The sequence below is a fragment of the Bacillus rossius genome, chromosome 1 (genome assembly GCF_032445375.1).
Source record: "Bacillus rossius redtenbacheri isolate Brsri chromosome 1, Brsri_v3, whole genome shotgun sequence".
NCBI lineage: Eukaryota > Metazoa > Arthropoda > Insecta > Phasmatodea > Bacillidae > Bacillus > Bacillus rossius.
The window spans coordinates 106816988-106842378 of record NC_086330.1 but is presented as its reverse complement, the minus strand read 5'-3'; the positions used below and the strand labels follow the sequence as shown (position 1 = coordinate 106842378).

The window sequence follows — 25391 nt, the reverse complement described above, 5'->3', positions numbered from 1 at the left end:
AGGCCAATTTCATTTTTAAGACAGGAGATTTTAGTGTTATTTTTTTTAGAAATAGTTTTTATTCATAAAAAAGTGTATTATTCAGCAAAACAAATATAAAATATTTTTTAATACTTTGTAAAAAGTCACAATTGTACTCGGCTAAGATGACAACTGTTCCTTGAACAAATTAAAACACTTGATAATTATCTGGATGACTGTTGCTGGTAGTTGTACTGTATATAATTATGATTATATTCTAAACTAGATGTATGAACTAAAACAAAATATTTAGGAATTCGACTTTGAAATTTATTCTTTTCCCGCCAAGACTGTGCGACCTCTCAGCCCAGTCCTTACACAACCACTGACAAAACTCAGCACATCACACAGCTTACAGAAAAATCTGCTTAGCTGGGGACTTCCCCATAAAGCTACTCCTTACAATTACTTTTAAGTGCTTTCCTGCACGGTGGGTCTTCCCCCAGTTCTGTCACATGTCCTCTCACATCTCTGTCTCTTTCTAATCTAATACAAAATTCGGGGATTCCTCTGTCCTAGCAAATGTCTATCTCTCTCTTACACAGGATGCTATAAATTATGTCTTATCATTTCGGTGTTGCTGTGTGTCACCGCACATCTTTCTTTATTTTTTCGCACACATATTTTCATACGTTCTAGACACAGCACAACAACACCATGAATTGTATACACAAAATTGTCATTATAAAAAGGATACTTAAATGAAACAAAACATTGAAGTTCACTCTTACATACATAATAACCTAGCCAAACAAATGAAAAATCAGTAAAAACAGGCATTACTTAATATAATAATTAAATATCACTATTTATTACCAGAATATTACTAATGATAGAATATAAATACAATAATAGGGAACAGTGACAACCTTACATAACCAGCTGATCCATTCTGAATTACAAAATATATTTATTTCTCAAAATTCTTATAAATGCTAGGAAAGGCAGGATCTTGCAACATTACAACTTTTTCCACATATTATGCACTTGTGCAATTGATGACACCTGGCTCTCTGACCCCTGTAATGAATCTTTGTCTATCGTGACGTGGGCTAGCATGAAAACTCAGGGATTAAAAGGGTCCACACCATGTGGCTTACTACAGGGGGCCGGGACAACAGTGACTCCTTGAGCTGTGGGAAACTCGAGACGCGATTGGGAAGTAAAGGCGTACAAATTGTTTGTAGTTCAGTTTAATAGACCGCAAAGCACTATACATGGTGCTATCATTGAGCTGACCTGTACCGGGTGGCGCCAGCGTGTTCCCGCGCACCTTTAATTAAAGGAAATGGGTATAGTACACATGGCGTAGCGAAATGTCCCGGGTAGAGGTGGATAACAACATCTATATACAGTAGTCCCTAAGCTATAACTATCCGACTAGCTTGGAATGCAAGAAACTATGGCGCGGCGCGGCTTCCTATCATACCTCTGCGAATACGTGGTCTCTTAATCCGTACCGAAAAGGCTACGACACGTCGGAAGAACCCTAAGTTCACTGGGTAGTTTGCATGCGCGTTAAATGTAGTTTGAGGCACTGGCTGAGCGCGACCGTGCTAAACAATGAACCACTTACAACTCTGTAGTGGCGAAGCAGGGAGCAACGCTCCGAGGCGTCCATCGCGGAGGAGAGACGAGCCAAGACTGCCTCCCGCACACTGGTGCGTGGCGAGCGGGAAGTAGGGTAGGGGGGCGCACAGAGATGCGCGGGAAACAGTGCGCGATCCGGGTCAACTCATTGATGTAATCGCACATAGATTAAAGAGAATACACAAATACTCTTCCAGCCAGTCAGTAAATGATATATACCTAAAAACATAAAGCAATAAACACAATTTTATTAACATCAAGGAAAAGAATGCACCAGCTTCCCCGCTCAGGCGCGTTTGCTGCACCAGCACTTACACTTGAAGCACTTCGCTGCACTCGCGCCAGGACAAGCCGACGATAGGCAACAGCGGGCGGGCCTAGGGACCAGGAGGGACACGGCAGATATTGTCACAATATAATCATTAGTAATGAGAATGTCTAGAACAAAAATACTTGCAAGATAAAAATAAATCTGAAAATTTGTGTATTTTTGAAAAATGTGACATCATTAATTTAAAAAGTGTTGCTGAAAGCAGTGTGATATAACACTAATATTAATTTTTTTTTTCCAATCCATTTAGCTCATACATTTTAGTCAAAATTTATGCTAAATAAAATACATTCAATGAATTTACCAAAATAATAAATAATAAGTTTTGTAATTTTTAGTTAAGAGGCCGTGTCACAAATTTGCGCTCCTATCTATATCAATGTTATTTTAAAAGGCAGTTTTTCTCAAAGTCTATAAGAGGTAGGGGCCGGAAATTTTGCCTACTGAAAGTATACAATACATTTAACATAACCGCTTTTTTCAAATTTATTTATCATATCATATATTATTTCTGTGATGAAAATAATATTATCAATATTTTGATTTGTCCAGATACATTGAAATTTTGCTTATATTTATAATTATTTAGCAAAAACTGAAAACGCCATTGAAATGTATTGCATATTACCTTCCGATCAGTGTCTTCATGATCATGATGGGTTTATAAACCTGGGTGTAATCAAGTCTTTAACTATTACATGACAACATTTATACTTAATAATTTGGAGATATGCCTTTTCTATCCTCAGCCCCTGAGCTTTTACTATCTGGTCTGGCGACCGACCTGACACTCTTCAACCACCCCAGGGGTCTCCGATTACACATCTTATCAAAAAAAAAAAAGCTGTTCGTTCATTTGTTTTTGTGTTCGAGCGAAGGTTTACTTCTCCATTAGTGCCACAGAATTCACACATTTATGCCAAGGGAATATTCCGCTGATGTGACGCCATACGAATGTATTATTCGCGACCATACAACTTTTTTGTTTGTCATCGGGAAAATGATGCCGCAGTTTGATTTTTTGTGGTGATATAAAATAAATTTTCTTGGAATGTTCATTTTAAATTGAGCATTTTTAAATGTCAGCGTAGAATATGCTTATCTGCCCATTTTGTTTCTTTCCATAATAATGAGTAAAGTTAACATTGTCATAGACATTTTATTATATTCGTTTGCCGTCCAAGTACAAATGTCACACTATATCGCACGTAATTATATTTTTTTACTAATTTGTTAGTTGTCATTTTATTTAAGTTATAAATAACATTAATAAAAATTATTACTTAATAGTCCAGAATAGAGATTGAGTTATTATTCATTTAATAGGGGTTTAAAATATGGTACTACATACATATTTATATTATCTTGTTGTCTTCTTTGTAACTTTACTGGAAGAATGGCATTTGGTATGTATGTTAACTCACAATGAAAATACTTCAGAAGTACTCAATTAACAGTGAACAACCTAGGGCCTATACTAATTTCATTATGTTCATGAAATATAATTGATATTACTAATAATGAACTGTATGTGTTTTGCGTAGAGATATCGTACGAACTGTATGTGGTACAGACCAACATTAGCCAAGACTCTGTAAATAAGTAATTTCAGTTAATGTGTAGAGAATATTAAAAGTTAGAAATAATGATATATATAAAACAATGCAGAGTTATCAGCATAAAAATAGAAGTTGTTTTTACGTAGCGCCTACTGGAATGTATATTTTGTGTTGAATTATGTGGTATGATTAGTATTCTCTTATTGTAAGTGTGTTTTGTTAAAATCTTATAAAACATCACTTACTGTTGAAGGATTTTCATTTTTTTTGTGATGATCTTACTTAAACAAGTTTTAATTATATTACACATGTATATTTTAAAAGCATTTTAATGTATACTTATAGAATTGTAATAGGCTTTATACGGACTCTCACGATGCATGTGAGCATCTATAATTAATAGAGACCGGAAAAATTCGCGGATTCATTCGGCGATAGGCTAGAAGTCAAATACATATACCTTTTAGATGATTTTGCTATTGGCTTACTGTTCATCTGGACGAATCTCAACCAATTATAAAACACCAACCAAAGAAGGATCGAATCACAGACAAACAAGCTGAGACGACTAACAAGTCAGCAGCAAATGAACTGCCGTTATTTGCCCGAGTGTACAGGGGAATGTGCAGTCTATCCTGAAGGCCGTCGAAACCGCGAATTTTTCCGGTCCCTAATCTACATCAATATTATGGCCGTTTCACAAGATCAAATATTTATTGAATTCAATCTGTTGCATTCATTGTACATGATTTTCGATATGTACATTGAATTCAATACAAATTGAAGATGTTACTCAACTAAGCTTATTCTTATTAACTTATAAGTATTTTGTTTGTTCAGTACATAAAAGTAAAAGATTCGTTATTATTTAAATAATGAGCATCTTTAAGCAATAACGTTTTCAAAATATTTACATGAACATAATGGAATATATTTTTTAAATACTTTATATCTACGATCACATCAACGGCAGTATTATGTAATGAATGAGGTAATGAAATATCTTGAAAGGATATTTTCTTCTCTGTAAAGTAAATTTGTAATGCAGCCCTCTTAATGTTAGTCTTGTGAGTTATTTCGTCTTCTAATATGCTACAGCAATGTATAAAATTAAGTTTTGTTAGTGTTTTAGTCTTGTGTAATGTTAAAGTGTAATGTGATAAATTCAATAATTTTTTTGTAAGTTCGTATTCATAAAGGTAGGCTACATATCGTATTAAGATAAATAGTATAATATTTGTAAATTTAAATTCTTTGAAACAACGTCGATAAGAGGTTCACCTACCTCTGTTAAACTGTATGATGGTGCATTGTAAAAAATTAGGTAGTCTGACTTAAGTGAGATTGTATTTAGATTGTGTGTGATGCATATGCAATATCTAAGCATATGCATTTATGTTATTATCCTTTTAAAACGTTACATGATGAATTTCGTATACTTTTTAATGTCAACTAACATTATTTATCACAGACTATTACATCCAGATAAAGAATAATTACCACATGTTTGAAGATTAATTGTATTCCGATACGTTTAAAGTATTAAAATTTTTAGATTCGACTCATACCATAGTTGTATAAGTGAGGTTTCTTGATTCTGAATCCCTGCATCCGCAATTTCCTAGTGAGCCGCCGGTCAGATTGTCATCCTCTCAGATTGTCGAGGAACCAGATACATTTTTCGTCGAGTAAACTCGAGCTGTCAACCTTCCCACTAATCCTTTGATAAGGGTATAGTAGCTTTATCACGCGCTGCGGCTACAGTTCCTTCGGTTGAAAAAGCCACTAAATCTCACTGTTAAAAGAGAGAACTTCTAGAGCAGAATATTGGAAATAAACATTTACTGACACGGCCTCTTAAGTGCTGTCAAACTCTTTATTAAATTTCATATTTTTATTTACATTTTGGTACCAAATGGTTTTTAAACTTGTATTTCGGTGTTATATGTTGTATTGGCATGCCTTGCAGTGTTATTTCTGTATTATTGCAATTCAGCACATAATCTTGTCCGTAATTATAAATTAATGATTAATTTCCTATCCTTATGAACGACAGAGCAGCTTTACAGAGCTTTATTGCCAACTCAGCAGCATGTGATTATTTCCCTGGACCCCTCCCCTACTTTTCTATTCCTCATAAGCAGTTTCCAAGGAAACAGAATGCAGAACATTGTGTGCTGTTGCAGGGGTGACGTGGTGACCTTGGAGTGTGTGGAGAAGATCATCAAGAAAGACTGGCTGCACCCGCTGACTGGGGAAAAGCTGACAGAAAAAGATGTGATTACACTTCAGAGGGTACGGCAGTTTCTCGATCGTTTCATTACGGGCTTTCAGATTTTTGAATTTGAGGTCGCAGAGTCGTGTCATGATGCGTAGTGAAAGTGATTAAGGGGTTCTCTGTTCATAAGTGTTTGCATCCTTGTCTATCAAGTTAGGGCTGAATTTATTCTTGACAATCACACAGTTTGGAAACATTTTTAAGCTCATTGTTGTGCTCGGCTACAGGCACAACACTGTCTACAAACACAACACTGTCACACTGCTGTTTTCTGGGGTGAACCATTACTAAGCCTCGGACAAAACATTAAAAAAAGAATAAAATTTTAGCATAAACTTGTAAAAAAATCATTATAACTAAGATTAACGGGGTAAAATATAAACTAAGGACATCATCTTGGATTCAACTAACTAACAATTCTGTTTCAGTATGATGGCAAAGATAATGATTAAAATCTGAAAGTGAATGAGGATGAGCCAACAACAATACAGCAGCCGTTGTCAAGAGACTTAAAGAGGTGTCAACACTGCAACAGCAGTTGTTGGGAGATTAAGAAATCATCATCAACATGCAATGGTCATTGCCATTTAAATCATGGGGGTAAATGGAATTGGGAAAAAAAACAAGAAAAAAAAACCAACAACAATACAAAAATTTGAAGAAAAAAAATATATTGACTCCCTTTTATTAATAGTATAGACTTTGGCCTTACATCAGTCGTCAGGAAAGTCATTGTAGACTAGGGGTATAGGAGTACTTGAAAATTATTCAATATTCATGAATAGTTTGTTATCCAATATTCGTGAATAATTTGATTTTCGATTCAACATTTCAAATTTAATATTTTTTTCCCCCAAAATATGTATAACCTACACCATATTGGGCACATTAACAAAAATAAAATGATTGAAAAAAAAAAATGTTACGTGTATAAGGCTAAGATAAGTTATTGATAAATTAAAATTTTTACTGCAACATTATTCACACATTGGTTTATATTTCACAAATAATCAATGATTATGATTGAAAATATTTAATAATATTCTACTTTGTGTATGTATCCAGATCAACAAAACAACTTTCTAACTTAAAAATTACTTATTTAAGAAATAGCATTGGCAGGTTTTTTTTTTTTTTTAATTTTCTTTATTTTAGACTTCTTTGTAATGGTTTCATGTATATTACATTCTTGTTAGTTTTACTGTATTTTTGGATCAGTTTTTCTTGGACTCCTGTGAATATGGAAAATAAATTTCACTGTGTGCTAAAATTAAAAATATTCTATATTCATGAATATTGTGATATTTTATTAAAAAAAAAAAGTGTATTTGCAGAAGCCTCTTAGAGACTGTACTATAAATCAACAAGGACATTGGGGAAAGGTAATGGCCATTCCAGTATTTTTAGGTAGCTTAAATCAGGATAGCCCAATGAGGATTTGAACCCGGGTCCTCTGGAGGTGAGTTTAGTGTTTTGTGACTGCGCCTCCTCGCTTTGTGTCTTTTATAAAAGACTAGAGATGGGATTTTTGAATCTTGGATTCATCGAATATACCGAATCCTATGGATTCGAGGATTCGTAGGATTCGAGGTGGGTTTTTAAGAGTTTAGTAATTGAAAATTGTATACCTAAACAAAATTATTATTAAGGTAACGGAAATAGCACAAACATAAGATAAACTACACTGCATTTTGTAAATTAGCATAAATACTCGATCATTTCCAACCTTCAATAATATAACATTGCAGAAAAAAAGTAACTTTTTTTAAATGGCGTATTTTATACAAACGTATTTTATTGAAAACATAGAACGGATTCATTTAACAGAGAATTAGACGGATGCAAACTTACGTGTGTGGTTTTTGAGTTTATTTGTCTCTTTTATATCAGGTGTATACACTATGCACTTTTTTTTATTATTTAAAAATTTCAATATTTGTTTACAACAGGTTGTTTGTTTTCAATTTGTCGAACAGTAAACAGATGCCATTTCAGCTCAAGGAATATTTGCCAATCCATGACACGGTAAAAGTAATGACACAGAAGTTATTCTTATAACTTTACAGCTAAAAATATATAAAATAAACTAAGTATGATATTTAAACGTGCGAAAATAACAGGTGCTTCTAATCCTAACTTTTCTCTTTTGCTTGGTAAAACCAACCCAACTGCCAATCAGATCATTGCTGCTAGCACGCACTAATGAAAAGCGGCACTTCCGTCTTTATCACGTTTCCCCCAATTGTTGTTTTGTTGTTAACCATTTCCAGACGTAAAATTATGCTTTGATTAACTGTGAGAAATGCCCGTAACTAACTAATACTATTAAGCTATCACTGCATTTATAAGCAATCTACAGATTTTGCGCTTGAAAGTAAATAATTGCGCTGACGCCAGAAAGTAAAGTGGCCCGCGCGGCGTGCTGTTAATGTTTCACAAGAATGCCACTATAATTGTGGGGGTACGGTATTCAGTTAGAACAGTGAGCAAATGATTGGTTGAACATAGAGGGAAGAGCCCAAGCGGCGTATAGGATTGGTTGAACGTACTTGAAAGAGCATGTACGTCATGTAGTTAAAGTTTCATTATTTTGAAGGTTTTTTTTTTTTTTTTTTTTTTAAACAAGGAATATTTAATGTTTACGTTTGTGCTGAATGCCACAACATAGGCGTTTAGTATTTTATTATAGACAAGTGATGTGATACCGTATTTACTCGCATATAGGTCGCGGCAATTTTACCAGATTTGATGGGGGGAAAATGAAGTGCGACCTATATGTGAAGAAAAAAATTTAAAAAATTTTTGAGGAATTTTTTTTGCAATATTTTGCTTTAAAATGCGAAAAAGAAGTTTATACAGGAATAGGCAAATTTATTTACAATGTACACATACAGCGAAACCCCTTATTTACGTTACCGTTATTTACGTTTTCCCGTTATTTGCACTATATTCTTCAGGTCCCGTTTGGTTCCCATTTAGTCCAATACAATACTTTCACGCAAATTACGACTCAAAAATAGATTCCATCCCGCTATTTACGTCACGTAACAACCATAAACAACCAGAAAATACCGTGGGTACTTTAAGAGTAGATAAGATTAGCTAGTAGGCCTAAAAACATCATGAAAAACGTTAGGTTTATAGTCGGCAATGAACATTTTAAATCGCAAAATATACATATTTTATAACATGAAAAGTTGCTTTTATTTCTAAACATATAATAATTTAAGCCTAGGCGTGTAAAAGTCAGAGTAATTATAGCAGGAGACAATCTAAAAGGCACGAGGGAAAAACGTAAACTCACGAATGTATAAACAAACGTGGCTGCTTGTAAGTTCTGATAGTGTATTTATGTCACAACTTAGCCGAAAGACTGGTACGAGACAAACTTCACAAGATAAAATGAGCGGATTCTTGGTATCTGTTTTATACGTATTTTATAATTTCGGAAGTATTGTACAGTTGATGCATATTTTTTAAACTAACAATTTATTTCTGGGGATCGTAATTAATTAATTATTGGTATCAAGACATCAAGATGGACGTAAACTTGAACGTGTCACGGCAGCGAGAAAACTGGTGCGTATACCAATAAACTGGTATTAGAACTGGTCAAAACTGGTACACGGGAGGTGGAGCTTATATTTTTTTCCGCTAAGCTCGCATCTATTGGCTGGCTGCTGATGCAAGGTCAAGAGTCTGGGCAGAGCGTTGAGTGAGTTATACTGCGCATGCGCAGCACAGTTAACAAAGAGAGCCAGCAGGCGCGCCGTAACAGCAGCTGATCAAGTACAATGACCTTTCTCCGCGCACTGCGCGGTAATGAATCTTAAATACCAAATTCAAGACCTCAAATTATGGGTGCGACTTATCTGCGATGGCGACATATATGCGAGTAAATACGGTATTTCAGATTTCGGTTCATTTGAAAATACCAGTGAAAATCGCACAATGTCAGATGTGTGGCAATATTTCCTTCTTGACAAAACTGACAGGACGAAAGCAGTGTCTTGTGCAGTGTAAAAATATAATGAGGAAAATACACATGTCATTTTTTAATACATAGGCCTATGTAATTTTTTTAAAATGAATGTGTGATATTTTTTAATAACATGTGGTGAAGTTTAGTGTGGGACTGGGATTCGGGATTCGATGCCAAACACTGAAGATTCGAACAAGGATTTGGATTCGACCAAAATGTGGATTCGTCCCATCCCTAATAAAGACCATCCATTTTGCAAATGGGTGAACATGTAATTATGGCGAGACATTTGCTAAATGTTTGCCATTTTATTTCTGACCGCAAAAAAAGATGTGACAAGGTCTTGAAAACGTTAGTATGTATGTACACTAGAACCTCGATAATCCGAGCTGGATGGGACCGGGGCCAACTCGGATAATCAGAACCTCGGATTATTGGAAATACTAATAAAAACACGCAAAATCAATTTCTAATACATATGTTGATGTTTTAATAAAAAGAAAATACATACATATTGAAAGGCAGAATAGAAATATATACATAATTATTATTTTTTAAAATAATCTATTATTGTTTTTTTAATGCTCCTCGTTTCTCAGCTGCTCGTGTGCTCCACTTCTTAAAAAACATTACGTTATTTGGCGTGACGTCATCTTGCTGCTCCACGTATTTGAGTGCCTTTTCTAAGCGTAGAAACCCATCTGCATGGCTAATTTTTTTGTTGGTTTCTTCTTCCTCTTGTTCGTATTTTTCGGTGTCCTCATCCCGGTTGTTGATCATTTCAATAATTTTCTCATCTGTCAATTCTTCAATTTCATCACTGTCTAACCACTTCTTAACCTCTTCACCACTGGATTCCATTTCGCAGCCAGGGATTGCCACCATTAAATTCAATAGAGTCATATTATCACAGTCATCTTCAACTGTTTCTTCTTCTTCACTTTGTGAAACTCTCGGTTTTATAAGTTTTGACCAGGATTTCTGTATAGTTTCCTGTTTAATTTCTGACCATGCATCAACTAACCAATAGATAACGTATTTTATATTAACTGTTTTTAGCATATCTACTAATGAAATTTCTTCTTCTTGCAAAATATATGTCAGAAGCATGCGTCTGTACTTTTTCTTTATTGTCGCAATGACACCTTGGTCCATAGGTTGAATGAGGCTAGTCCCATTTGGGGGAAGGAAAACCGTTTTAAATCCATCACTTGACAGCTCTTCTACGTTTGGATGGGATGGAGCGTTGTCAATAACCAACAGTGCTTTTCTCGGTAATTGTCGTTCTTTTAAAAAGTTTCTACTGAAGGAACAAATTCCTCGAAGAACCAATTTTTAAAAATGGTCGTATTCATCCACGAGTTCTTTTGATTTTTGTATGCGACGGGTAGTGCGTTCATATTTACATTTTTAAAAGCTCTAGGTTTTTTTGACTTTCCTATCACCAAGGGACGAAGCTTATGTGTCCCAGAGGCATTGGAACATGGCAGAACAGTAATTCGTTCCTTGCTCTTTTTATGCCCAGGAGCGGAAATTTCGTCTTTGGATGCTAGACTCTTGTCAGGTAGCATTTTAAAATTTAACCCAGTCTCGTCACAGTTATATAATTGATTATGTGTGTAGCCCCCTTCTTCGATCATGATTTGAAATTTTTGAACGTAGTTTTCAGCACCAGCAGCATCAGCTGAAAGCTTTTCTCCTGTGATATGCAATTGCCGCACACCGTATCTTTTTTTCCATTTATCCAGCCATCCTTTACTGGCATTAAAATTGCTTTCACCTTCTTGTAATTTATTACGAAAATACTGCGCTTTTTCTTGTAATATAGGCCCAGAAAGAGGGACACCTTTTTGCCGCTGTGCTAAAAACCATGAAAACAAAGCTTCACTTGTTTGTTTGTACTCACTTTTTTTCATACGAGATCTGGATGTTGTAGCCTGAGAAAGATTTTTTTGAGTTTGCCATAACTCCAATTTCTGTCGCGCCTCCAGTCACCCACAGTAACAGCACTCACTCCTAAATCACGCGCAATTGTTTTTAGTGGCTCACCTTTATCAACCCATGTCAGCGCTTCTAATTTATCACTTAATGATATTTCAGTATGTTTTCTTTTACTCATACTGGTTCGTAATAGAACTGGGACGTAACTACATAGATGTGCTCACGACGAAGAACTTATGGGAACTAAAAATTGCCCTCTGGATGGAACGCGGGGAAGTGACGAGGGGGCGGAGGATCTAGGCCGACGGAGAAAAGGGGTTTCCCCCAATGTTCTAAAAATAGATTCTTGCGACTTCTGACAGGGGTGGGCCGCTACCTGCTATGTACAGTCACTTACCCAACTCACCCCATCAGGCCTTCCTCCTCAACGTAGCCCTGGCCGTCCCTACATGTATGTGTGTTTGCAAAATTCGTATTTTTTTCTTTCTCAACCCCCAAAACTGACTCGGATTATTGGGAACTCGGATTATCGGAGCTCGGATTATCGAGACCCTAGTGTAATTTATGTCCTGCAATACAGTATACATGGACACCCTGCAATTTCATTATAAGGCATAGCGTAGGAGAGTTAGGAGCATATTGCAGTATACTTATTTACGTAAAAACCAGTTGAGTGTGTAGGGACTTCTGTACAAATATGTTAAAAGAGAAAATTTATTGATTTAAATCATTATTTTGGATATATGCTATTGCTTGTTTGCACTGCATGTATTGAAAAGATCCAAAGAACAGACAAAAAATAGGAATACACAAAAATGCATAAAACAAGCCAAAATCAGGCAATGTCAAATTTTAAATGTATAGACAGTAAAGAGAAATCCGTAGAAGGAATTAGTCCTCAAATATCACAGCATAGATGAACACAGTGGGCTGACAACAATGGGACAGTTGCAACAAAAACAGTAAATGCAAACAACAACCTTGGACAACACAGTGACAGATAAAGGAACCCAATGCTGATACTAAACATAATCTGGACAACAGATAAAAAATACAGCGAAGTACTGTTTTCAGTTTGTAAAGGGATCTGTTCATGTCTGCAGTCAAATAATCAACAAAACCTTGTAGTCTGTGAAGGAACTTCATAGAATGATGATAAAGTTTTTGAAATGTTAATTTAAATAATTTTTAGTTGTGATTTGGTATGCCTGTCAGTTGTGCTTGCAATTACATCAGTTGTGCTTTGTGTTTTGCAGGGTGGCACGGGCTACGCGATCACAAATAACAACCTGGAGGGGAAACATGAAAGGCCAGTTCTTCAAGCCTGAAGAAAGTTGTTACACATAGCCATGTATATTTTATCACTGATATATGTTCATAAAATATTGTTTGATAAGATAAAAAAAAATGGAAATATTTAGAGATGCATACTGCATTTAAATGCAGTATTTAGACAGACTGGAATGAATGGTATAGATTTATTATTCTTTATGAAGAGTCATTTAAAGTTGTGATGACAAATGTGTTTCCAAATAGTTTTCTGTACATATAATTAAAAATAATGTTATAATTTAAGAAGTATAAAAGTTGCAATTATATTAAAACAACAAATTTTGTTGTAAATTTTTTGAATGTAAAAAAAAAATGTGGTTTGAAACACAAAAATAAACACAATCTAATTTCTGTTCTCTGATCCCTCTGGGAAGCTGTCCTATCTAGCAAAACTTCACATTGCATATAAGTGTATTTTCTTTGTGTGTTTATATGTCTGCATGTACCAGTCTGTTAGTACTTGTATGCCTGTCTTGTTTATTTACAATTAAGAGAGTAAAGTTACAGAGTTAAAATGTTTCTGAGTTATCTTCTATTAAAATGACACAGTAACACTGTTCGATAAGCGTGGTTTTGAAGTAATGACGCTAATAATTACGGCATAATTTGAAGTAGTGCGGTCATAGATTCAGAATAGTACTGTTTTCTTTTATGTGAATTTTTATTTCCTTGCCCACACAATGGCAATAGCACTTGTATAGCAATAAATACAATGCAATGAAATAATAATACAACAAATCAACTAATAATATTTTACTCATTCCTTAATAGCTATAAGCTTCCTTCAGTGCGTGTTTATCTTCGATGACACCTGTATGTTCAGTGTTTAGTCAACGTTTGTTTTACACCTGCATATCAGCAACAGCACTGGATAGTAAAGCTAGAATCTTTCAGGGATAATTTACCTCGCGCCTACTAGGATGTGCTTGTGCAAAAGTGCCAGTGGCAAATCATCGCAGACGTGCATTTGGTAAACAATAGAGTCAGGAATTATGTTATCAGGTTTAAAAATCTTTTTAATAATAGAAAACATTAGGTCTAAGCTTTTTTAATTCTTATTAAAACTGAAATATTTCTACTATGATGATAACATTATTATTTCGTAATTCAGAAATGTTAGCTCCTGCTTAAGAAGGTTATGCCCAAGCATTATTGTGTAAACCTTTGTGGTACGTAACATTTTTAAATTTAATTTTTGTTGATTTAGTCTCAAAATGTTATTCAATATTTATTTCAATGTACTTTAAGTGTGTTCAAACATATATTTGTACTGTAAATTAATTTTAACAGGAGCAGTGTCGTGATTAAAATGGTAGTCAGCAGGCGCACTTACCTGATTAAAAAACAAAATATTGGTACAATTAAATAAAAATCATTGAAGTCTAAATTTGTTAAGAGTAAGTAAAGTTCAAAAGTAAATTTTGTACCTACATCGTGGTTAAGTATTTTTAAACTCTGTAAAATTTCTTTGTTTTTCATGGTTTGGTTCAAAGTTCTGTTGGCTTGATACAAGTATCTGTAGCTGAATCCAAAATTTTAATTTCAAATTTTATTGTGATTTAAATTCATTCTAAACATTTGGAATTCAAATCAAATTTGAATTGATGTTACATACAGTAGAACCTCACATATCCGACCATGGCGGGACCGGGCCATGGTCGGAACGGCCAAAAGGTTGGATATCCGTAGGAGCAAAAAATATATATATACCCCTTTCCCAGCTATACAGTATGTATAGTAATACAACTTTATTTGTAAAAAATGTTACTGTATACATTTAAAACATTTACTTTTGTTAAATTATAAATGAGAAGATGAATACAATGTAAGCATACCTTATTTAAAGGATTCAGTAATGTATTTTTAGTTTCAGTTTTGCCTAATTTTGATTTTGCGGAAGTGTCTCTCCACTTTTTTTTGCCCACAATACATTACGTTACGTTAAAAAAAAAACATAGAACAGTACAAGATTATAGTACGAGCACATTCTACACCAACAATCACGGCTGAACTGACAGTTTGAGACACGGAAACATGTAGATGCGTCACATTTTCAAGTCTGAACAGGCTCGCCAACCACGCAGACTAGGTCGGATATCCGGAGGAGTCGGTTGTGGGAAGGTCGGATATGAGGGGTCCTACTGTATTTGAAATTCAAATTGTTTTATTTTTTTTTTTATTTAGGTACTAAAAAGATATCTCAATTTGGGAGATAGAGAATTTTACAAACCTACTATAGACATTGTTTATATAAATTAAAATCGCAATTTTATATCATATAGTATATAAGTACATTAGGTATTAAGATTATTATAATAGGTAGAGGAAAAGGTTTACAAGAGAAAGAATTTCTCACATTTTGAAATGTTAAGGTCTATTCTACATTGATTGCCCTTCAATGATTAGGTTTTATGCAAGAATAAAAAGTTTTTTTTTTTTTTTTAATTTTATTTAAAAAAAAAAAAAGAATAACAGGTTATTTCAAGAAATTGTAGTTGCTTACTATTTTAAATTTTCACTCGGAACTGCACTCTTGCATCTCTCCATCAGATTTTCCCTTCTGGCTACTCTTAACTTTAATAACAAAAACTTCTTAGCTGAAAATCCTATGTGTATATTAAATTGCGGTGAGTTTAGGTTCCCTGTAAGCTTATGGGTTGAAGATCAAATTTTTAAAACCGGTTTTATAAGTTTTAATAAAAAACTGCTTTTGTAAGACCATATGATTTTTTTCTTTGCTGAAGATCAAATTTTTTAAACCTGTTTTATAAGTTTTAATAAAAAAGTGCTTTTGTAAGACCATATAATTTTTTTCCTTGCTCCAAGCATTCGTTTTCAATAGCCAGTGAACATTATCATGTAGCCTATGCCTTTATTGCTGTTGGAAATTGTGAGATAGAAATTATGTCCTCTAGTACTCATGCTCACTGCCAAATAAGTGTGATGCATCTGTGATCATGGTTACCTGGAACCCTTAATACCTTAACCCTAAAAGTTTAGTGCGTAGAAATAGAAAGTCCTCTATAATTAATCTTGTTAATTTATTAAAGTATGAATGCAGTATTTAAATGTTCAGGGTGTGTGCTAGCAGGAGCGTACACAGAATTTCATTTCGGGAGGGTGGGGAGATAGATCCAGTTTGGCCGCTGTTTGGTTTCAAATTCTTTCCCTTTGTTGGTAGGAATCTCTCATACACACACACACACACACACACACACACACACACATACACACATATATATGCACTTGTATATATATGTATGTGTATATGTATGTATATCTATGGCAATTTTAGATAAATAACTTTTGCCCCTCTAAATTGGTTTTACAAACAAGCCCGTATAGAAAACCATTTTACCAAAAAAAAATTGCCCTAATAGAAATGACCATAAATTAGCTGAATTGATAGCCCTCGTAGGAAAACGATTAAACACTTGCTTTAGTAATGTTTTCATAGTGGTTTTACGTGAAAGAAGATTAAATAGATAGTAGTAGGTATCCATATAATATGTGACCATACTAATTTGAACCCTCAACTTCCAAGTGGCAGATCTGGTTATCTCATAAGGCGTACCTATTAATTGATGCTACTAATTTGTGAACAACTTCAGTAGTGCAACTGTCGGTGGAATATTATTGGAACTTCTGTAAGTATTGCATGTATAATTTGTGTGTGTATTAATTTCAGTATAATCAATTGGTCTTAAATGTTTGGCTGGAGTGTTATGGAATATATATTGTGCATGCTTACTAATGTAGGTTCCATCAGTTGGCCACATTGCACGTAGAGAAGCATCAATCCTCTGTTTCTCACCTCCTATTTCTATAAGGTCTAAGAGTAACTGAGTGTAAAAGCCTACAGTAAGCCTAAGATTTTTTTTTTAATTTTTAGCTTTTGCATGGAGATTGCTAAGTGGATCTTATGATTCATTTCCAATTTAATTTGAATATTTTATTTTTAGTAAAATATATTGTGAGACTTCGCAATATGTAGGTGACAATCAGATTCTGATTTCACTACAAAGTTATTTTTAAAGCAGTTAATTGAGGAAGCTAACTGCATTTTAGAGCATGTTAAATTATGCTTTAGTGTTCGTCAGAAACCTATTTAAAAATTGAAAACATTATTGGGGAAAATGCATTTTTTTTTAAACTACAGAAATACCTCTAAACAGTAAATGAATGTATCTTTGACAGTATCTTCTTATAACAAAGTTAGCGAAAACAAAATTGCAGCTATAGTTAATCAGATGAAACGGTTTAAAAAAAAAAATAAAAAAAAAGTTTTCGTGCTTGATATAATATACGGGCAGAGAGAATTTTAAGTTCAAACCAGTGTTCGTGTTGGCTAACCTGAAATATTCACCTTGTGCTGCTGCTGGTGGAGCGTAGGTCAACTACTGGACACGTGTGACGTCAGCTGTCAGAGTGGCTGTTTAATGGCAGACGGTGTGGCATGTAACATGCAAAATGTTTTTATTTCTCTGGGGCATAGAATGTGATCAGTTTCGGGAGTATGTTGTGGAGCGAAAAGTGTCACCAGATGTTAGTGATAAGTGATTTTAATATTTCACTACATGTCAAGAAGTCTGAAGCGAAACATCTTAGAATTTCTGCAGTGCAGTCATCGGATCGGTAAGTGCATTATTTTGTGCAAGGTCATTTTTTTGAATAAGCAGCTTTTCTTGCTGTTTAGCATGTCATAAAACTAGATAGTATTTGATTTAAATATTTTTTGTAGTAGTGTTAGCGTATTTTGATCGATTTCATGGTTTGTGTAATTTTTTCATGCATTATTTTTACTTGCGCAGTGTATAGCACAGCGCGGATTATGTAATCCAAAACATCGCGCGCAAAACGAGGGTAGCCGAAGTAGGCAGCACGTTGTTTACTTTTCCATCACGCGAGCTGCCGAATAATCCTTACTTCATGTTTATGATTCTGAGTAGTCGAGTAGAAATAATTGTACCTACTTAAAAAGTTTTCTTCTATTTCTCAGAATGAATTATTCAATACATGTATTATTTTTATATATATATATATATATATATATATATATATATATATATATATATATATATATATATATATATAGTGAAAAGTTTGGCGTTATCGTTTTAAATGTGTTGTGCACCTGGGCAAAACGCGAAAAAGAGTTACTTTATCCACACATTCATTAACAGATGAGTACTGTGCAAAATCATTAGATCACTGTGATAACCGTTAACCAGCACTCTGCAAAAAATTAGAACGTTTACTTTTTAGCTGTTACAGAATGCTCTATATTTAAACACGATCATACAAGAGCTGTATTATTTAATGTCCCGTCACTAATACATATTGCTTACTTTTTGCCCTTAAGTGTCCCCATTCCCCCTCAACACTGCTTCTCATACTCATCACATACAGGCCTACCCCAATAGTTTTTTTTATGTTAGAATGAAACAAGAAATTTAGGCTGCGAGCCATGTTGCTTATCTGCTTATTTTGATTTGATTTTGTGATATATATTTATAAACATGTAGGTAACATATGAATTAATAAAATATTGTACAATAATATGGTATAAAAAAGCATTGAATATACGGAAGTAATTTTTTTTTATAATACTAACGAAGTTTTGCTGACCCGCATTGTCCGATTTTAAAACTGCGAAAAGAGTAGAAAAACTGCCATTGTGATCGTCAGTTTCATACCCTGGTTTTATTGAACAATTAGCATTTTCGAATAAAATGCAGTAGTTGGCTTACAGGGGCTATTTTTTTTACCACCAAACGTGCTATTTAAATATTTATAATTTAGGGCCTATTCATATCCGTGTAACATTTTAAGTAATGCAAGCGTAATGATGTTGTTATGTATTCAACTGGATTATGTTTAAAACCCGTCAAACTGGATTATGTTACTCTATAATAAACATATCTTATTTAGTTCATCCCATTCCCCTATTTATTTTTGGTATATCGACTCTCCGCGAAGCTTCATATCAGCGGGAGCGGCAGTATGGGTACGATAGTACATTTGTTATCAGACTTGAACCATGCACTCAAGGGGATGTCTCGTGCGAGTCTTATGTAAAAGCGTTTTAGGCTTTTTATAACATTTTTCTCCTGAGATTTTTGTTAGAACTTGTGCCGAATTCTAATTACACTTTCCATTAGACTAGGATAAAAATCCATAATTTTGATTTTTGGTCGTTCATTTGGTAGACTCATATAAGCTTAGTAGATAGTGCCTAGACTTTTGCTGCGTCTGTAGCAGCAACAGTTTGCTGCTTTCTGAACTCTTGGCACCATAAAGATGGCGACTGCAGTGTGCGCTGAAACGTCGACAATAACGCGACATGCAAAAGTGTCTGAAGCCTGGAAGATCACAGCCTACTGAAAATGGCCTCTACATTCTACGAACGAAATATTTCAGAGAGTGGATATTTGTCTTACTCTTCACTGTGACGATAAATGAAAGGCAAGAAAAGAAATTTGTACTAAGTCGCCCAAATTTAAGAATGAGTTTCCTGTCCGGTTGTAGGTCCTCGAAGACCGTGGTCGCTGACGAGTCGCGCTCAGTGGGCGAGGGTCGTGGGTTCGATGCCCACACTCCAACACGTCACATTTATGAGCATTCAGTCGGTTTACAGTGTTTTGGAGCCCACTGTAAGTCAGTAAGTCCCGTCGCGTAACGTAAAAACCACAACTTCAATTTTTTTGGTCTTGTGGAGAGGCACCGCAACCAAACTTGAAAATAGTCGTTTTGATTTAACATTTCGACATCATTAGAATTCTTTTAAATTTATGTTGGAGCGTAGACAAGTGACTAATTCGGGTTCAGATATGCGTCTTTCCGTCCGAAAATGGTGTAAGAGGTAATATTAATTAGCAATCATAAGGCATGATTTTGTTTGTTTCTTAATTATGTTAAAAATAATATTTAAATGCGTGTCTAATAAATCGTAGCCAATGTAATCTACACTGTGTTTCAAAATATCACTAATTTTGCTGTCAAAGAATCGTTATCATATATTTCTCTGCAAGACTTTAATATAATGCTGGGTGAGCAGATCAGATATTATTGGTACAAACACAAATGCTCTAAAATAAGATACTTCGATTTTGTTTGCCTGTGTTTTTCCCGCATTATTCGGATCGTTGAACGGTCAACGCAGTGGCGGCCCTGGACTTTGTTGCTGTTGGTGGGGGGTGGTAATAGAACAGCTCCCTAATGGAAAGGCCGGAAACTCTCGAAATTTTTTTTAAAGCAAACCTGGAAATTAAAATTTGATCAATATTTTTTTTTCCTAATTTATCTCAAGCAATGTTGACGTTATTTCTAGAAAAAAAAATTACACTCGGTTTAGTTTTATTAATATAATGCTAACAATAACATTTCAACGAAACCGTGTCATTAAACGAGACATTCAAATCTGTGAAGAGTTTTTGTTATCTTAAATCATGAAAACTTAATTGAAATCGAAAGGTATTGGTTCAGCACTTAAAATTGGATCCTAATAAAATTTAAATGTTTCGTTTTCCCATTAATGGCATTATTTTTCGCAGAAAAACTAGACAAATACGGATCACAAGGATCTCAAGGTGTTTTTCTTTCTTGTAGAGGGCGCCCAGGAAGAAGTTACACACTGTTAAAGATCCAAGCAGATGTGTTGCCTCCAGGTCTGAGATACTGTCCAGGGGATCAACACGTGGTTGTTTTCTCGGGGACTTTGCTCCCGCTATCTGGGTCGACTGCCGCTCGGGGGATCTCGGGGCCTCCTCGGACACACCAGCGGCCCGGCGGTGGCTGAGCAGGGGCGCACGCAAGGGGGAGTGGGGTGGAGATTACATATATCACCTCCACTTTTTCCCCGAAATACTAAGAAATCGTAAAAACTACCAACATAAGGACAATTTGAAAGCAGACGGCAGGCAAATAGGCTCCATCCCCCACCTCTCCTGGGTTTGAGACCGTCCTGTGAATATAGACATAGCGCGTATTTACGATTCCGGCACCGTCACTGCGTAGGGAAGTAAAAAAAAAAAAATTCCCCCCCCCCCCCCCTTTTCACGTTTTTTTACGCCAGTTATTTCAAATAATTTTTTGACAGCGACAAGTTTTTGAGGTGTCGTAGGAGTTTTTTTTTTCAATTAAAAAAGGCTTTGACGCTCTATTTGTTGCAATACAAATTTCGTTCTTTTAATGATTCATGAACTGAATGCGGGGAAGATTGATTTATAACACTCTTTGAAATACACGCCATGGCTTGTTTGCACTGGTTGTCATAGGAGAAAACTCAAGAATGGACAACAATTTTGAATACATACGGGGACGTAACTAAACTAGTTTCCGTCCGGAGCAAGAACTCATCGCCACTCCCGTTTTTTTTTTTTAACCAACCTAACAAAAAACCTTTTCCGACATCATCTCATAACGCCACCACATATTAATTCCACCTATTCAAATATTTTTGATTCAACTTAGATGGTATATAAATACTTTTATTTGCAATCATTAAAATTTTTTATTACATTGCAAGTTGGATTGTACGCGAAAAATATCAGTTTTTAAATATTTGATGATATACAGGTAAGTGTATCTTTCAACACATAATTCAGTTCATCAGCCCTCCTACTTTTTTTTTATGTTCTTACACTACGATATTCAAGTAAATATCTTGAGTAAAAATTACTCAGCCAGTTTAGCCAGCCCCCCCCCCCCCCCTCCTTTTCACCACAAAATGCGGCGCTCGGGGTACAATTCCCGTCTGCCTTTTCTAGTAAGTCCCAGAATACATATACCGCATGGAGAACAAGCTGATTTCAACTCTTAAAGCACTAGACAGTTTCGTAAAAGTGTTGTTTGAACCATAAGTCGTACATGTGTCGCCTGTGTTGTGAAGAGCTGTCTGGTGTTAGTCTAGTGTATTTTCCTCCAGATTAGAATTTTTTTATTATTATTAGTTTTTTAATTTCTAATCGCTTCGCGGGCGAGTCGTTACTAACATCAAGATTTTATTTTATTGCTATTATTATTTGTATATATTTTTTAAAGGTGTTGTTTGTAAAATTTATTTGCTAAATCGTTCAAATGTGTTCACGCACCATGAGTTTCCGTTACAATTGTTAAATATTAATTAAACACATTACTCTCAAAAATGTCTATTAAAAACAAATAAAACTGCAAACATTGATAGCTGTATCATGTTTGGTGCGTAGTTAATGGGAAGAAAATTGTTGTAGATGTTTTAAGCTCCAGTGAAAATTCAATTTAAAAAGTTTGAAGGTTAAGTTTTTCCTAAATTCTTCTGTCATTCGTTTTAAAATTTAACTATGGAGAGGCTATATATATTTGTATATCTTATCTTATCTTAATATATATAAATCTCGTGTCACAATGTTTGTCCTCAATGGACTCCTAAACCACTTAACCGATTATAATAAAATTCGCACACCATGTGCAGTTCGATCCAACTTGAGAGATAGGATAGTTTAAATCTCAAATTATAGTCGCAATTTTAATTTATTGCGATTTATAAAAGCGAAATACCACTCACTGACTCACTCATCACGAGATCTCTAAAACTATAAACCCAATTGACTTGAAATTTAGCATAATTATTCATTTTGTGATGTAGACGCTCACTAAGAACGGATTCTGCGGAAATCCGATCCCAAGGGGAGTTTCGGAGGGGGGAGGGGGGGGGGTAATATATCAAAATTTCCATTTGTTGGTAGGAAATCACCATGGCAACGGCTGTTGCTTTGTTGATGCTTCATTCGTCTCTATGACAACGACTATTTCATTGTTAGTGCAGTCCTCATCACCGTTTAAATTTAGCTGGTATCTAAATATCAAAAATTACCCTTTTTTTTCAAGTATTTATATTTTACAGACTTGAAACTTCACAGTAATGTTCCTTATGTTACGCAGGATGACATTTTCCGAAAATTAGATCCCATGGGTGGTTAAAACAAGGCAACAGGATTTTGCATTGTTCATGCCTTCTGCGTCTCCATGGCAACGGGCATCGCGCGGCAGTGGCGTACCCACAACGAGGGGCAAGTATAATGAGCGGCGCAAGCGTGATCTGCCTGTAGACTGCCGTAGCGAAGTACGGGTACATCAGTTGTACGTTGCGTGCACGAGTCGGGAAACCATCGGTGCTATTCATTTTCTCTCCGGTACATTATACAGCATTGTAATAAATTTTCACTGATTTTTTTATTATTTACCATTACTGTAAATGGGTGATGTGGCTTAATTTTTTTCCATTAGTATAGCCGTGCGAAGCCGGGTCGGGCAGCTAGTCTTAATATATATAAATCTCGTGTCACAATGTTTGTCCTCAATGGACTCCTAAACCACTTAACCGATTATAATAAAATTCGCACACCATGTGCAGTTCGATCCAACTTGAGAGATAGGATAGTTTTTATTTCGATTAATGGTCTTAATCTGATAATTTTAGAGTTTTCTAATGTGATGTATGTATGAGTTGGCAGAAAATCACCACGGCAACGGCTGTAGCATTGTTGATGCTTCATTCGTCTCCATGGCAACGACTATTTCATTGTTAGTGTAGTCCTCATCACTCATTAAATACAGACCACCAATTTTTAGATATATACAGGTAAATAACTATACACTGGTAGAACAAAGTCGGTCGGGATTTGAAAGTGATATAAATTATTCAAATTAAGAAGACAATTACTAACTACATCTGATTTCTAAAAAGGTCCAGTGAACTCTTTACCAAGTCAACCGATTTCGATGAAAATTGGCATTTATGTGTAATTGTTTCCAACTTGAGAGATAGGGTAGTTTTTATTTCGATTAATAGTCTTAATAATTTATAATTAATAATAAACTGATTATCAATGTTGATTGGTGTTTAAGCCCGGAAACAGCGGGTACTTCGTTTCCATGACAACGTTGCGTGCTTGAGAGTCGGGAAACCATCGGTGCTATTCGTTTTTTCTTCGGTACATTACAAAGCATTGTATTAAGTTTTTGTCAAAATTAAATAATTTTCATTTTATTTCATTTATTATAACTGTAAATAGGAGATTTGGTCTCATTTTTTCCCCATTAATACAACCGTGCGAAGCCGGGTCGGGCAGCTAGTATCTGTATATATATCTGCATATATATGTATATATATACATATATACAGATATATACATATATACAGATATATACAAATATATATACACTTGTGAGGCGCACGGTGGTCAAGTTTTAGGTTAAAAGTGTATTTTGCCCAAAAGTGGTCAAAAGTTTTATGCCTCCGAGGTACATACATATATACACATACATATGTATGTATATATCAGTGTCATTTTATATTATATCGCCACATATGTTGACATAAAAAAATATAAATATAACTATAGTTGTAACAATTTATTAATTAAAATATAATGTAGCCAAAAAATAATAATTGAATTAAAGGCAAGGATATGAAGCGGTATTTGGCTGTGGGGTCGGGTGGATTCCCGCGAGTCGCGCGCTGTGCTCCCAGCATGCACCGGGCTGTGCCTGCGCGAGGGAGGCGCCCGACCTTGGCGCGCGATGGACACGTCGAGATTCCGCTTTCGAGCCTCGGCCACATCGCATGGTTAACCTTATAAATAGCCAGTTTAATGTGGTGTTTGGGGGGGGGGGGGCGCTTCAATTGGCGTCTGTGCGGATACCGCGCTCTTACGTAACTGACAGCCGCGGTGCGGGAAAAAGAAATAAATATCCAAGAGATTGTACGCAATCCCTATGTTAGCGGCGGAGCCAGAGCTCAGATAGCTCTTTTTTTTCCCTGTTAAATTACAACACAGTAGCCTGCTACTGAATATTTTACCGTGTGCGTGTCGGATCAAAACTAAAGATGCGTTTATCGAAGAAAAATTTCACTTTTAAATACATCGACGATTTCTTTAAACAGATATTTTTTGGGGGAAATTTTTCTATAATTAAATATTTTGGTGTGAATTATCAGTATTTACTGCACACACACACACACACACACACACACACACACACACAAACACAAATAAAAATAAAAATACACTGCACTGCACACACGCTTTTTCAGCAGTAATACAATTTTTTTTGATGAAATTAAAAAATACGCTGTTACAACTGTAGTATTATTTATAATTTTTCGTATGAACATATCTGGATGTATAATATAAGTGATGCTGATATATATATATATGTATATATATGTATATATATGTGTATATATATATTTATATATATATAACACATACACATGATCAATTTGGTCTCTTTTAGTTCAAATTATAAAATTAATGTCATAAAAATTTAGGTAAAATAACTTCACTTCAAATTTTTTTTAAATTGGATTTTCGT

At 34.9% G+C, this 25391-nt stretch overlaps 2 protein-coding genes across 2 annotated transcripts in view; both read left to right on the top strand.

Annotated features, from left to right (window-relative positions):
- The window catches only part of LOC134541585 (nitric oxide synthase-interacting protein homolog), a 35514-nt gene extending 18730 nt beyond the window's left edge, over window positions 1–16784 (top strand). The window contains exons 6-7 of the mRNA XM_063385116.1: window positions 5688–5796; window positions 12959–16784. Coding sequence (XP_063241186.1) covers window positions 5688–5796; window positions 12959–13030 — 181 coding nt within the window. The 3' untranslated portion in view covers window positions 13031–16784. The remainder of the gene's footprint in view (window positions 1–5687; window positions 5797–12958) is intronic.
- A 526-nt stretch (window positions 16785–17310) lies between these two features.
- LOC134541563 (protein cycle) overlaps window positions 17311–25391 on the top strand; it is a 320442-nt gene continuing 312361 nt past the window's right edge. The window contains exon 1 of the mRNA XM_063385080.1: window positions 17311–17669. Coding sequence (XP_063241150.1) covers window positions 17551–17669 — 119 coding nt within the window. The 5' untranslated portion in view covers window positions 17311–17550. The remainder of the gene's footprint in view (window positions 17670–25391) is intronic.